This window comes from Amborella trichopoda, chromosome 5 (genome assembly GCF_054954075.1).
Source record: "Amborella trichopoda isolate Santa Cruz 75 chromosome 5, AtrichopodaSantaCruz75HAP2 v2.0, whole genome shotgun sequence".
NCBI lineage: Eukaryota > Viridiplantae > Streptophyta > Magnoliopsida > Amborellales > Amborellaceae > Amborella > Amborella trichopoda.
In genome coordinates, this window is record NC_142340.1 from 7,553,691 (window position 1) to 7,567,664 (window position 13,974).

Sequence of the window (13,974 nt, forward strand, 5' to 3'; positions counted from 1 at the left end):
GTCTTGCTCACACATCTCAAAAATCTTTTGGAGCTAAGGTAATTCAAGAACACACATTTTGAAGAACTTTAGCAGCAAACTCTTGATCCTTTATAGCTGAAAGGTGCAACCAAATCTTTCTATGGGTATGAAATCATTTATGCTCATCTATATATATGGTTTCTTGAGAGTGAGTTTCTAGAGAGAGAGTAAAAGAAAAGCATGTGATGAGATTATAGGTGCGGAAGGAGCAATGAAGTGGATTTTTGGATAAAGATAGGAGGACTTCGAGCAATTTGGCTGATTCTCACCTGTTTAGTGGTCCATGGGTGTCCTGACAATAATGGCCAAGCGTGGGTTCACCAAAATATCCGTCCAAAATGACTTATGTGACCTCACCTCCATAACGAAGACAATGAAAAGGAAATTCCCATTTATAAGAAGGGTGCGGTTTGTATAAAGCCTAGGCTCTATACAATCAAATTAGAGCCTACCTTTAAAAAGTATCGAGATATGTGGTTTTAATACTGAAAATCTTTGCAGCAGCATTAAAATATATTTTTATATTTATTAATAAAGTTTAAAGCTTTAAAAATAGTACAAATCAACAAATCTACGAAAATCTTGAAAATTGACGGTCCAAATATGTAAGACAAAATTCACTACTTTCACAACTTGAAATCCAGTTTTTTCTCATGTCCATGCATCTTGATGTCCAGATGATATATTTGAGGATATTTAGGAATTAAAACAACCTCTTCTAATGAAATATTTGATGTAGGCTCTCATTTGATTGTTTAGAGCCTCGGCTCTATATAAAAAAGTATGACTTTTAATGGACCATTGATATTTCCTTAATCTGACCACACCTCATAAAGATGACAATGAAAAGGATATACACGTTTATAAAAACATATTTAAAAGTATAAATTTTAGTGGACCATTGATATTTTCTTTGGTCGGTTCCAATATTGAACAATTTTAACTATTTTTTGTTCATCTAATGATAGTAAAGCTATCCAAATAAATTGAAAGTGAAAAAATCCTTCTAAAGCCTAGATCTAAGCATCTCACCAATATAGACGGTTTATGTTAATTGTGTTAAAAAAATACTTTATAAATTGTGTTTTGAAATTTTGTTTTTTTGTAGTTGTCATTAGAATGAAATAGTGTATATATAATCAAAGAGTGAGTCCAATAATGTGATGCCACATCAACATCACGAATATTGGACAATTTGTATTTCTCTCGCTGGCTATTGGTCGCAGCGTATTTCGATCTCTCACATATTCGTATGTTTCTTGATACTACCACTATTTCCGTGCTTTCCTACGTGGCTGTCAATTTGAAATGTGAGAGAGCGGAGTTGTAGAGGGAGGAGAAAATCTCAGCGCCATAACGATCTATCCTTATATTAATGATAAGATAGGATATGTACGAAAATCATATCTAATATATATGGAATTTTTTATTTAATTTTTTTTATTTTTATATATTTATATATAAATGTCTATTTTATATTTATATTAAATTAAAAAATATCTAAACTCTTTTCTCGAATCGTTCGAAACACTGAATTGCTTCATTTTTCTCAACACACCAAAAAAGACTCTGAAGTGAATTTGAAAACAATGGGCCCAACCAGACTTGTCCTGGCCAATCCAAAATGTATTTAAAAATAAAAAATAATATGCAAAGTATATTTAAAACATGATTAAACAAAACACGTACAAATGAAGTTGAAAAATAGTGAAAAATAATATTTCAACCATTGATTTGTGCCCAACGGTAAGCTTGAAATTTTCTAAAAAATATTGAAAAATGTAAAAATAAATTTCATTAAAAAAAACACTTCCCAGATTTTACCAAAATGAAACAAAACATTCAAACCTTTGGGATTTTATATATTTTTTATTTTTTATTTGAAATACCCATCCTGACCACTAAAACACGATTGGCTAGTGCCTTGTTCCAGTTTGACTGGCGGGTTTCGAGTTGGACCCAGCCGAGTCATCAAACTACCCCATAAATGCCCAAGAATAAATAAAATAAAATTGTCAAATTTTAAAAATAGCAAAACTTAATATAAAATAAAAATGCACAAAAGATGGACCTCTCTAAAAATTTATAAAAATATACACCAAAAAGATAATTCCACAAATTTGGCTTTTATCCATGCGTATATCTCCATGTCCCACTACACGGACTTCCCCTCTCTCTCTCTAATAAGTTAGTAAATATCCCTATGCTAGGTGACTCTCGATAGATAGAACAACACGTTGTAAGAATATAAGAGAACCAAGAACCGTTTGAGATGGATAGAGATGAGATAAGTTTCATCGTAAGAATATGAGAGAGAGCGATGATTTTCTATTATTTGAGATAGATGGAGGTAAAATAGGTAACTGATTTTGTGTCCTAATTGTAGTAGGCGTTTAGGCCACCTAATTATATAAATACAACAAATGAAAAGGCCGCACACATTAAAGATTAAACAAAATCTGCGCGCACGATATTCAGGTTTTGGTTAGAAAGAGAAGAGAAGAATCCATATTTTTTCTGGTATGTTCATTTTTCTTTTTTGCAGCTTGTATTCTTCTTTTTCTCTTTGTGTTCTTTTTCTTTTGTTTGCTTTTCTTTTCTCTTCTCTTCTTCAATGTAGAAACAATTGATCTTCAATTTGCACATTGCTCACCATTCATGGAGTTCGACATTTTAAAATATAATTAATTAAAACTTAAATTTTTCGTATTTCTATTAGTTGGTTCAGGTAGACCTTATCAAATTTGGCCCCGGCTCTTTACATACGAAACAATAGTTTTATATTTTCAAAAACTATTACAACTTGAGAATTAAATCACCTAATTGCTGCCCCCATATTCAGGGCTTGGTTAGGCAGAGAGAAGAATATTAGGAGTAAGCCAGTTTTGAGGTACGTTAATTCTGTTTTTTCTAACTTGTCTTTCTCTTCTTCTCTATATGTGTTTTTATTTTTTATTTTTTTTCTGTTCTTTCTTTTTTTAGTTTTCTTTGCTCTTGTGCCTATCAGGAAGAGTTATCTTAAATTTTATGATATCTTCTTCTTCTTTCTCTCAGTATCTCTGTCTCCCTAATATTATCTTTTTCGTCTTCTTGAACTTTTCTAATTTGTTGTATTTCATGTTTTTTTGTACTTATTTTGTGGTGTTTATCACCTAGTTCAAACCTTATTTGGGGTTGGGGTATTGGGTGATCGTAGGCACAGATGCCTCAACATATCGTCCCACCCCCCACTCTCATCAGTACTATACTATAATAAAATAAAATAAAATTAAAGAAAACAGTAAAGAAAAAGAAAAATAAAAAAGAAAGAAAGAAGAGCAAGCCAGAATCTTGTCTTGGTTTTTATTTTGGTGCATAATTTATGGATTTTCTTGGTTTTTATTTTTGTGAATAATTTCTTGATTTTCTTGGTATGTGTTTTGGTGAATAATTTATTTTTATTTTCTTTGGTTTTATTTTGGTAAATAATTTCTTGATTTTCTTTGATTGTCTTATGTTCAAGATGGAGAAAAAATACGTAAAGTTGATTTAAAGGGTTAAAAAATATAATAGATGGAATCTCTAGGACTTTGAAAACTTGGGTGTATAGAGAAATGAAACCTAAAAATAGATTCGATGGAGATATTTTCCTTAAGATTAATACGTATATTGTAATAAGTAGGTATAAGAATTATAGGTACTATATCTTATAAATTATCTAGACTCTGCCAAGTGTTATTCTACTTTTTCGGCTAACCCGAAACTCTTCACATGGTCTCAAAGCGATTCATCTTCATTATGTCCATTCCAGTAAGATCAAGTCGGTTTACTCTGTTACTCGATCCTACTATTTTTTGTATGATTGAGTCTATTGTTCTATTACTCGATCATGTCTATCTATTTGATTACAATATATTGTGTCCATCATTCTCATACTTACTGATTACAATATACACCTTCCATCTGAACCTGATAAACAATATATACTTTCATTTCATATGAATTTCTTTGGCTTTATTTCATCTTGGTTTTTATGAATCAAGTGAAATTTCTCATTTTGGGAGTCTTAGGTTTTTTCTTTGTTTCCTCCTTCTTCTTCTTCTTCTTTTTTTTTTTTTGCTTGCTTTGGTGAGTAAATTTTTGTCTTAGTTTCTTGATTTTTTTTTTTGGGTAATAAATTATTTTATTATTTCCTGCCTTTATTTTGGTAGTAAAATTTTTGGTGAAATCTTGGTTTTGTTGACTGTTTTGTATCCCAATCCATTGTTACAAGATAGTTTGAATTGAGCATCTAGAGAGAGAGAGAAGAGAGGTGTAGAGATTGAGAGAGGAGACTATAAAATGCAAAAGAAATTTGGAAGATGGATTTTAGAAAAGGCATGTCTTTTTAGATCTTTTTGGCCTTAAAAACAATGTTTAAAATAACTTATAGGGTCAGCTGAAATAAAATCTACAATTTTTATGCTCCAAGATATGTTTTAAAACCTTCGGTCTATTGAGAAATGGAACCTAAAAATGAGAGATTGGGAGATATTTTCCCTATATTTAATTGATTACTATACTAGTATCACTTATGTATGATAGATAGGGTCTATTTCTTTCATATCAGTGCATGTCAAATGAAATCAATTTTAAATGTTTGCAACAACCGCTGTGAAGTAATTTTCTTTTTCTAATATTTTCCAGCTTCATCAGTCAGAAAGGTCAGAGATAGAGATAATTTTGTGAAGTATGGCACACTTCTTTTACGGTGATGCTGAAGTATTTCGTCTAAGTTGCTTGGCCGATCAAGCTGTTTTAGCACAACAACAAATTCTTGAATTACCAGAATCAGTCTGCAATATAGCACCGGTGATTGAAAGAAACGGGAAAGTATTTCTCGTTTCGAAAGTATTAACGAGGAGTGACCTCGATGATAAGCTCAGTAGGGTACTTCTGCCGAAAAAACATGTTATACATAATGTTTCCAATTTTCTGACAATGAATGAATGGGAGGATGTGAACAATACTGAGGAGGGAATAGAAGTCCAGACTTGGGTTGGAGATAGAGAGGAAGAGAACGGCACCCACTTTAAATATTGGGATAAATCGATCAAGTCATATCTTTTCTATAAGCATTGGATCAAATTGGCCAAGAAATATAACTTGAATATTGGAGATAAATTAAATGTCTGGGGAAAACGCGATCCAGATACTAATGAGCTCCGGTTCGAGTTCACATTCGATAAGCAGTGACCTTTGATTCGAGTTCACCTTTGGCTAGCAGTCAGACAGGTCTTAGAGTTTCATATTTCCCCTCTCCTCTCTTTCGTGAATTCTTTATTTATTTATTTTTATGTAAGAACAATTGATTGTGAATAAATGAAAATTTAGCCTCTGGGTCCTCCCTGTTTTCGGTTATTGAGGTTTTATATTTAGTTGTATATCTCAAATTGTCCATAAAATATTATATTTATTAAGTATTGTTTTTAGTACTTTTTTTCCCCCAGACCCTTCTCTCGCTCTTTCTTCATTGTTTTTTGTATTATTTATTTTACTTAGTCGATCCCTTTACTTGATAGGAAAAGTTTATATAGAGCTTAGCATCTAAACAAAACAAATATCATCAAATTGATCATCTCGACATCAACATACATGGACATGAGAAAAAAATGAATTTCAAGTTTTGGAAATAGTGCATCTTGTAACATATTTTTGGACTATCATTATTTAAGATTTTCAAGTTTTCATAAATCTACTCGATATACACTATTTTAGAAGCTTTAAATTCTATAATGAAAGATGAAAAAGTATTTTAAAGCTATTACAAAAAAATTTCAGTATGGAAATTATATTTCTTGACACTATTGGAAAGTGGGCTCTAATTTTATTGTTTGGAGCCTTGACTCAATAAAAACCGCACTCTTATTTATTTTTTCAAAAAACACTATGATAGTTAAGAAACATTCCTCAATGAAAATGCGAAAAATTTCTTCATTTTATGAAAAAAACAAATATTTATTCACTGGAATTCTATTTATTCATTTTAGAACCCCATCAAGTCTTTTAATTTCGGGAAGAAAAAAATTGGACTTGAGTTTAATTGGTAGTTTTAGGGGCTAGCATTAGTTAGCCTTCTTACGTGCTTTGAAGTTAGGTTGAGAACAAATAGGCCACAACAAAATTAAAATTTTCGTAAATATCCTATTGTTTAAAAAAAACAAAATTTTTCTATATTTCTTATTTTACGCTCATGTTCTATTTTTTAAAGAACATTTTGTAAGTTAATTGACCTGTTTTTTTTTTAGACTCATGATTTCTTGTTAAACACTTAGAATGGAGGTAAATTTATAAACACATCCTTAGAATTTCAACGATTCGATGTTTTATGCTTTTCCCATTCCCTCTCATCTTAAATGATGCCTTTTGAATCAAAACTAAAAAAAGGGGTATATTAAATAAGGGAAAAACTTATGCAGAGTCGAGGCTCTAAACAACCAAATTTGAGTTTACATAAAAAATGTCATTAGAAGAGGTTGGTTTGCTGCCCAAATATCTTCAAATTGAGCATCTAGATATTGGAAGAGGTTGGTTTGCTGCCCAAATATCTTCAAATTGAGCATCTAGATATCAAGATATATATACATGAGAAAAAAAATGAATTTCAAGTTTTGAAAATAGTAAATTTTGTAACGCATTTTTGGATCATGAATTTTTAAGATTTTTAAGTTTTCATAAATATGTCGATCTACATTATTTTTGAAGCTTAAAACTTTATAAATAAATATGAACATATATGTTAAGGCTATCACAACTATTTTCAATATTGAAACCACATTTCTCGACAGTATTTGAAGGTAGGCTCTAATTTAATTGTTTAGACCCTAGGCTCTTTACAAACCGCGCCCACTAAATAAGAGTGCAGTTTGTATAGAGCTAAACAATCAAAGTATAACGCACCTTCAAATACTATCGAGAAATGTAGTTTCAATACTGGAAATATTTGTGATCGTCTTAAACTATATTTTCATCTTTTATTATAAAAATGTAAAGCTTAAAAGAAAGTGTAGATCGGCTAGATATTTGAAAATCTTGAAAATTGATGGTCCAAAAATGCGTTACAAGATGCACTATTTTTAAAAGTTCAAATTTATTTATTTTTCATGTCCATGCATCTTGATATCGAGATGATCTATTTGAGGATAATTGGGCATCCAAACAACCTCTTCTAGTGCAGTTTTTGAAATGGGCTCTGATTTGATTGTTTAGAGCCTCGGTTCTATATAAATTTTTCCTTATTTTAAAGGAAAAATTTTATATAAGTTGACAACCTTATACTGTAAAAAGCAATGGTTTAAAAAACGGATTGGTAACCCGGATCGGCGAATCGACGATCAAGATAGGGAATCGGGTGAATCGATCAGAATAAAGCTTAAAAAAAATTCGAAAAAGTTATTAAAATTCATTATAAATATTGTTTTTTAGGAATTCAATAAGAAATGAGGGTACTCCATTAAGAATTTTCATGTTTTTGAATGAATATGCGAATATTGATAAGTTCTTTCCCTGTATGAACCGCCATTCAGCCTTTAATTTACATCACACAAAAGGATAAACATAGAATTATCATGAAATAAGTATATCAACATACATGGTCTACAATAAAGTAAAAAATTAGTAACATATGATCTAAAAATAAAATGATAGACGACGTTATTGTTCTTCTTGGTCACGCTGGTGCCATTGATTGAATTCGTTTAATAATTCATCGATTTGATCTAAAAACGAATCATCGATATTAGCAGGCATCTGACTATTCCCAAATCCCTGAGTATTAGTGTTTTGTTGTGTTCCCAATCCAAAATCCCCGAAGCTTGTCCATCCTTCATGCTCACCTGCACTGTCGTGCTCATCCCTATACTGTTGCTGTTGGGACTCGATATGTGAATAATATGGCTGGGATAGGGTGGCCTCAGAATCATCATCTCTCGCATTTTCTCTTTGAATAATATGGATTAAAAAAAAAAACTAACAAATTTTAAAAAAAATCGATTATGGATTAAAAAAAAAAAAAGCACAAATTTTCAAAAACTTCTATCATGGATTACAAAAAAAAATTCGATCATGGATTAAAAAAAAAAAATCATAAATTTTCAAAAAATTCTATCATGGATTACAAAAAAAAATTCGATCATGGATTAAAAAAAAAAAATCACAAATTTTCAAAAAATTCAATCATGGATTACAAAAAATTCGATCATGGATTACAAAAAATTCGATCATGGATTACAAAAAATTCGATCATGGATTACATAAAATTCGATCATGGATTACAAAAAAAAAAAAGCATAAAAAAACAAAAAATTCCATCGTGGATTACAAAAAAAGAAAAAAACACTTCGATCATGGATTACAAAAAATTCAATCATGGATTACAAAAAATTCTATCATGGGTTACAAAAAAAAAAAAAAAAATTCGATCATGGATTACAAGAAGAAAAAACAAACATTTCGATCATGGATTACAAAAAATTCGATCATGGATTACAAAAAATTCTATCATGGATTACAAAAAATTCGATCATGGATTACATAAAATTCGATCATGGATTACATAAAATTCGATCAAGGATTACAAAAAAAAACAAACACAAAAAAATAAAAAATTCGATCGTGGATTACAAAAAAAGAAAAAAACAATTCGATCATGGATTACAAAAAATTCAATCATGGATTACAAAAAACTCTATCATGGGTTACAAAAAATTCGATCATGGATTACAAAAAAAAAAACAAACATTTTGATCATGGATTACAAAAAAAAAATGAACATTTCGATCATGGAATACAAAACATTCGATCATGGATTACAAAAAATTCTATCATGGGTTACAAAAAAAAAAAAAAAAAACAAAAAATTTGATTATGGATTACATGAAAAAAAAACAAACATTTCGATCATGGATTACAAAAAATTCGATCATGGATTACAAAAAAAAACAAAAAAACAAACAATTCGATCATGGATTACATTTCGATCAAAGATTACAAAAAATTCTATCATGGGTTACAAAAAACTCGATCATGGATTACAAAAAAAAAAAAACAACAATTCGATCATGGATTACAAAAAAGTCGATCAAGTATTACAAAAAAATCTATCATGGATTACAAAAAAAAAAAAAAAAAAAATTCCGTACGGGACTCGTCGATTCACTGTACGGGACTCGCCGATTCCGTGCAGTGAATCGGCGAGTCACTGTGCAGAATCGTCCGGTTCTCTCTAGAACCGGACGATTCCCGTTTTTTTCACCGATTCGATCCGTCCATGGCGATTTTCGAGTCGAACCGGACGAGTCCGGTTCGACTCGACGTTTTTTTAAACACTGGTAAAAAGTAATGCGCATCCAAAATATACACTAGAAAAGGTTGATATTATGTTTAAAAACCCTCCATACGACCATCTCGACCTCGAGATCTATGAATATAGGAATAAAGAAAGAAAGATTTGAAGTCATAATAAAAGTGCGTCATGACCCCTCCATTTTCAAGATTTTTAGGTTATAGATCTGCTAGACATGTGCTAGTTCTAGAGCTTTTAAATTTTTTATAATTTGGGTAAAAATAGATTTTTATACTATTGCAAGGTTCGAATATTGGAACTTCATCTTTCGACACAAAATAGTGTTGTGCCTTACTTTGATAAAGGTTTACACTTTATAGAAACCGCACCCTTAATTAAATGACACAAAAACCACCCAAGCATATATGTTAATGTTCATTTTTTAACTCTTGAGATGCCCCTTTAGGCTAAGACCTACATCAAAACCCCTTGGGTGTTTCCGCAAGCGTCATGAAGAGTGATAGTTATGCCTTCCAAGCGCTCTCTCTCTCTCTCTCCCTCTCTCCCTCTCTCTCCCCCTCTCTCTATATATATATATATATATATATATATATATATATGTATATATATATATATATATATAAAGCTTGGATTAGCCCACTAGCTCAAATAAACATTTGAGCCCAATGGTCCAGATTGAAACTGGATAGATCTGACGGTCACGGATGTCCATTAGTATTTAAATTTAATTTATTTTTAAAAAACAAAGCAAAAAAAGCAACAATGACGCGTATTGCATCACTAGGCCCTATATCCTTAACAATGCCCAACACATAACTTTAGCTGGTCTCCGTCTAGACCAACTGTCGTTTCCTATCTCCTGATTTTTAGCTTTTGGTCTATTAGAAACAACCCATAGAATCCAACACAGGGGTTCTTTTTGACCGATTTTTACACAAAAACAAGTTTCACAACCTCATGGTGGGTGCCAAACTGTTTAAATACAGAATTCACGTGAAAAAGACTAATCAAAGTCTATCGTGCCCCAATCAATGTGCCAATTTGTTATTTTCATAATCAAAAGATATTGGTCTATTCAACTTCCAGTATGTGAGTAAACGAGCTTAGGAAGGATTTCTATCTCACAACAAATTTGAGCTTAGGAGAGATTTCTATCTCACAACGAATTTGAATGAAGGCCAAAAGAAAGCTTTAGAAAGCCTAAAGAAGTCAGGAATTTGGGATATCAAGTGGTTTAGACAGAAGTGGATGAGTTTGTGCTCCTTTTTCCTTTTGAGGTTTGTTGACAAAAAATTTTAGATTCTCCAGAGAAGCTTTTTGCTTCTAAAAAAGTTCTTCTAGAGCTTAGGATTATGGGGAATGTTCTTCTTCTTATATTTGTTGTTCAAGGTTTGATTGCAAATAGGGTTTTGCTAGGCTTTCTGAATTTATTAAACTGGACACTAGGAGACTAGGGTTTGGGTTCCATTCACCATCAAGGTACCCCAGATTGATAGAAAATCTCCCATTTGTAGAAAAATTGTTGTTGTGCCCAAGGAGGCTTTCAAAATCATCTAAAAAAATTTATTTCCAAACAACATATTGCTGTTATCGAAATTTTTATATTTTTTATGCATATTTTTGTTGGGGAATGGGTAGGGGAGAGAGAGTATACCTAATAAAAAGTGCAATAGCAATTGGGGGGAGAGAGTATAAAGAAGGGAAAAGTTTATATAAAGATGCAATCTTAAAATGTAGAATCACTGATGCACCGCAAAAATCTATTGGAAATATTGTTTTAATGTTGAGAAAAACCCTCTAATCGATCATCTCGACATAGAGATGTATAAATATGAAAAAAAACGTTTTTGAGTCCCGAAAATAGTCCAAAAATGCGTTACAAGATGCACTATTTTTAAAACTTCAAATCTATTTTTTTTTCATGTCTATGCATCTTGATATCGAGATGATCTATTTGAGGATAATTGTGCATCCAAACAACCTCTTCTAGTGAAGTTTTTGAGATGGGCTTTGATTTGATTGTTTAGAGCCTCGGTTCTATATAAACTTTTTCCTTACTTTAAAGGAAAAATTTTATATAAGTTGACAGCCTTATACTGTAAAAAGTAATGCGCATCTAAAAGATACACTAGAAAAGGTTGATATTATCTTTAAAAACCCTCCAATCGACCATCTTGACCTTGAGATCTATGAATATAGAAAAAAAGAAAGATAGATTTGAAGTCATAAAAATAGTGCATCATGACCCTCCATTTTCAAGATTTTTAGGTTATAGATCTACTCGACATGTGCTAGTTCTGGAGCTTTTAAATTTTTTATAATTTGGGTAAAAATATATTTTTATACTATTGCAAGGTTCGAATATTGGAACTTCATCTTTCGACACAAAATGGTTTCGTGCCTTACTTTGATAAAGGTTGACACTTTATTGAAACCACACACTTAATTAAATGACAGAAAAACCACCCAAACATAGTTAATGTTCATTTTTTAACCCCTGAGAAGCCCCTTTACATTAAGACCTACATCAAAACACCTTGGGTGTTTCTGCAAGCCTCATAAAGATTGATAGTTATGCCTTCCAAGCTCTCTCTCTCTCTCTCTCTCTCTCTATATATATATATATATATATATATATATATATATATATATATATATATATATATATATATATATATATATATATATATATATATATATATATATATATATATATATATATATATATATATATAAAGCTTGGATTAGCCCACTAGCTTATATAAACATTTGAGCCCAACGGTCCAGATTGAAATTGGATAGATCTGACGATCACGGATGCCCATTAATATTTAAATTTAATTTATTTTTAAAAAACAAAGCAACAAAAGTAACAATGACGCGTATTGCATCACTAGGCCCTATATCCTTAACAAAGCCCAACTCATAACTTTAGCTGGTCTCCGTCTAGACCAACTGTCATTTCCTATCTCCTGATTTTTAGCTTTTGGTCTATTAGAAACAACCCATAGAATTCAACACAAGGGTTGTTTTTGACCGATTTTTACACAAAAACAAGTATCACGACCTCATGGTGGGTGCTAAACTGTTTAAATACAGAATTCGGGTGAAAAAGACTAATCAAAGTCTATCGTACCCCAATCAATGCGTCAAGTTGTTATTTTCATAATCAAATGAGATTGGTCTAATCAACTTCCCGTATGTGAGAAATCGAGCTTAGGAGGGATTTCTATCTCACAACAAATTTGAGCTTAGGGGAGATTTCTATCTCACAACGAATTTGAATAAAGGCCAAAAAAAGGCTTTAGAAAGCCTAAAGAAGTCAGGAATTTGGGACAGAAGTGGATGAGTTTGTGCTACTTTTTCCTATTGAGGTTTGTCGACAAAAAATTATTAGATTTAAATTCTCCAGAGAAGGTTTTTGCTCCTAAAAAAGTTCTTCTAGAGCTTAGGATTATAGGGAATGTTCTTCTTCTTATATTTGTTGTTCAAGGTTTGATTGCAAATAGGGTTTTGCAAGGCTTTCTGAATTTATTAAACTGGAAACTAGGAGACTAAGGTATGGGTTCCATTCACCATCAAGGAACCCCAGATTGATAGAAAATCTCCCATTTGTAGAAAAATTGTTGTTGTGCCCAAGGAGGCTTTCAAAATCATCTAAAAATGTATATTTCTAAACAACGTATTGCTGTTTTCGAAATTGTTATATTTTTTTTATATATTTTTGTTGGGAAAAGGGGAGGGGAGAGAGAGTATAGAGATGTATGAAAATGAAAAAAAACGTTTTTGAGTCTCGAAAATAATGCATCTTGCAACACATTATCTAGACCGTCTATTTTCAAGACTTTCATATATTTATAGATCTACTCGATTTTAACCATTTTTGAAATTTAAAAATTTTTTAATTAGGTATGAAAATAGATTTTAAGATAATACTAAATATTATTTACAACAAAATTACATTTTATGATAAATTTTTAAGGTGCACCTTAATTGGATTTTTTATGGTTGCAACCTTATAAAAACCGCGCCCTATAAAGAATGTAATAGCAGTCTATTTTGAAAGATAGAGTAGAAAGAATATTATAAGAGAGAGAGAGAGAATGCAATAACAGTCTATTTGGAGGGTAAGGTTGGATACAAATTAAAGACATTTCATGAGGCTCTAAGCCTTGGACCCAAATTCTATCAACTCTAACACAAACTTTTCTCTCCAATCAACTTACCAGCACATTTCTCCTCAACATCTTGTTCTTGAACTCTTGAAAATCCAAACGCCCATCTAAATTCTCATCAAACTTCTGTATCATCATCATCCAATCCTCCTCCTCTTTCCCCTTCCACAACCCAAGTCTCCACTGCACTTTCTCCACCTCCCCGCTCGATATGAACCCGTTTCGATCAATGTCGAAGACATTGAAGGCCCCCTTCAAATCGCACTCCTCGTTGTTGTCTGTGACACTCTCTTGCCTGAGTTTCTCTGTGCTCATTATCGATCGACAAAATTCAACAAACACCTCAAAGTTCAATCTCTTGGATCCCACAATGGCCTTCAGTTCATCACCTCCAATGCCAATGCCAGCCCTGCTCAAAACCCTGCAAATCTCTTCCACGCTTACTTCCCCAACCAT

General features: G+C 31.6%; 1 protein-coding gene across 1 annotated transcript; it reads right to left on the minus strand.

The window, feature by feature from the left end:
- Window positions 1-13,560: 13,560 nt before the first annotated feature.
- Window positions 13,561-13,974, minus strand: LOC18425332 (putative calcium-binding protein CML43). The gene has a single exon (XM_006829890.3). The coding sequence runs from the start codon at window positions 13,972-13,974 to the stop codon at window positions 13,561-13,563; it is 414 nt and encodes a 137-aa protein (XP_006829953.3).

Bases quoted from the DNA above. Each gene is read 5' to 3' on its own strand.
- LOC18425332 (XM_006829890.3), bottom strand. From the start codon at position 13,974: ATGGTTGGGGAAGTAAGCGTGGAAGAGATTTGCAGGGTTTTGAGCAGG.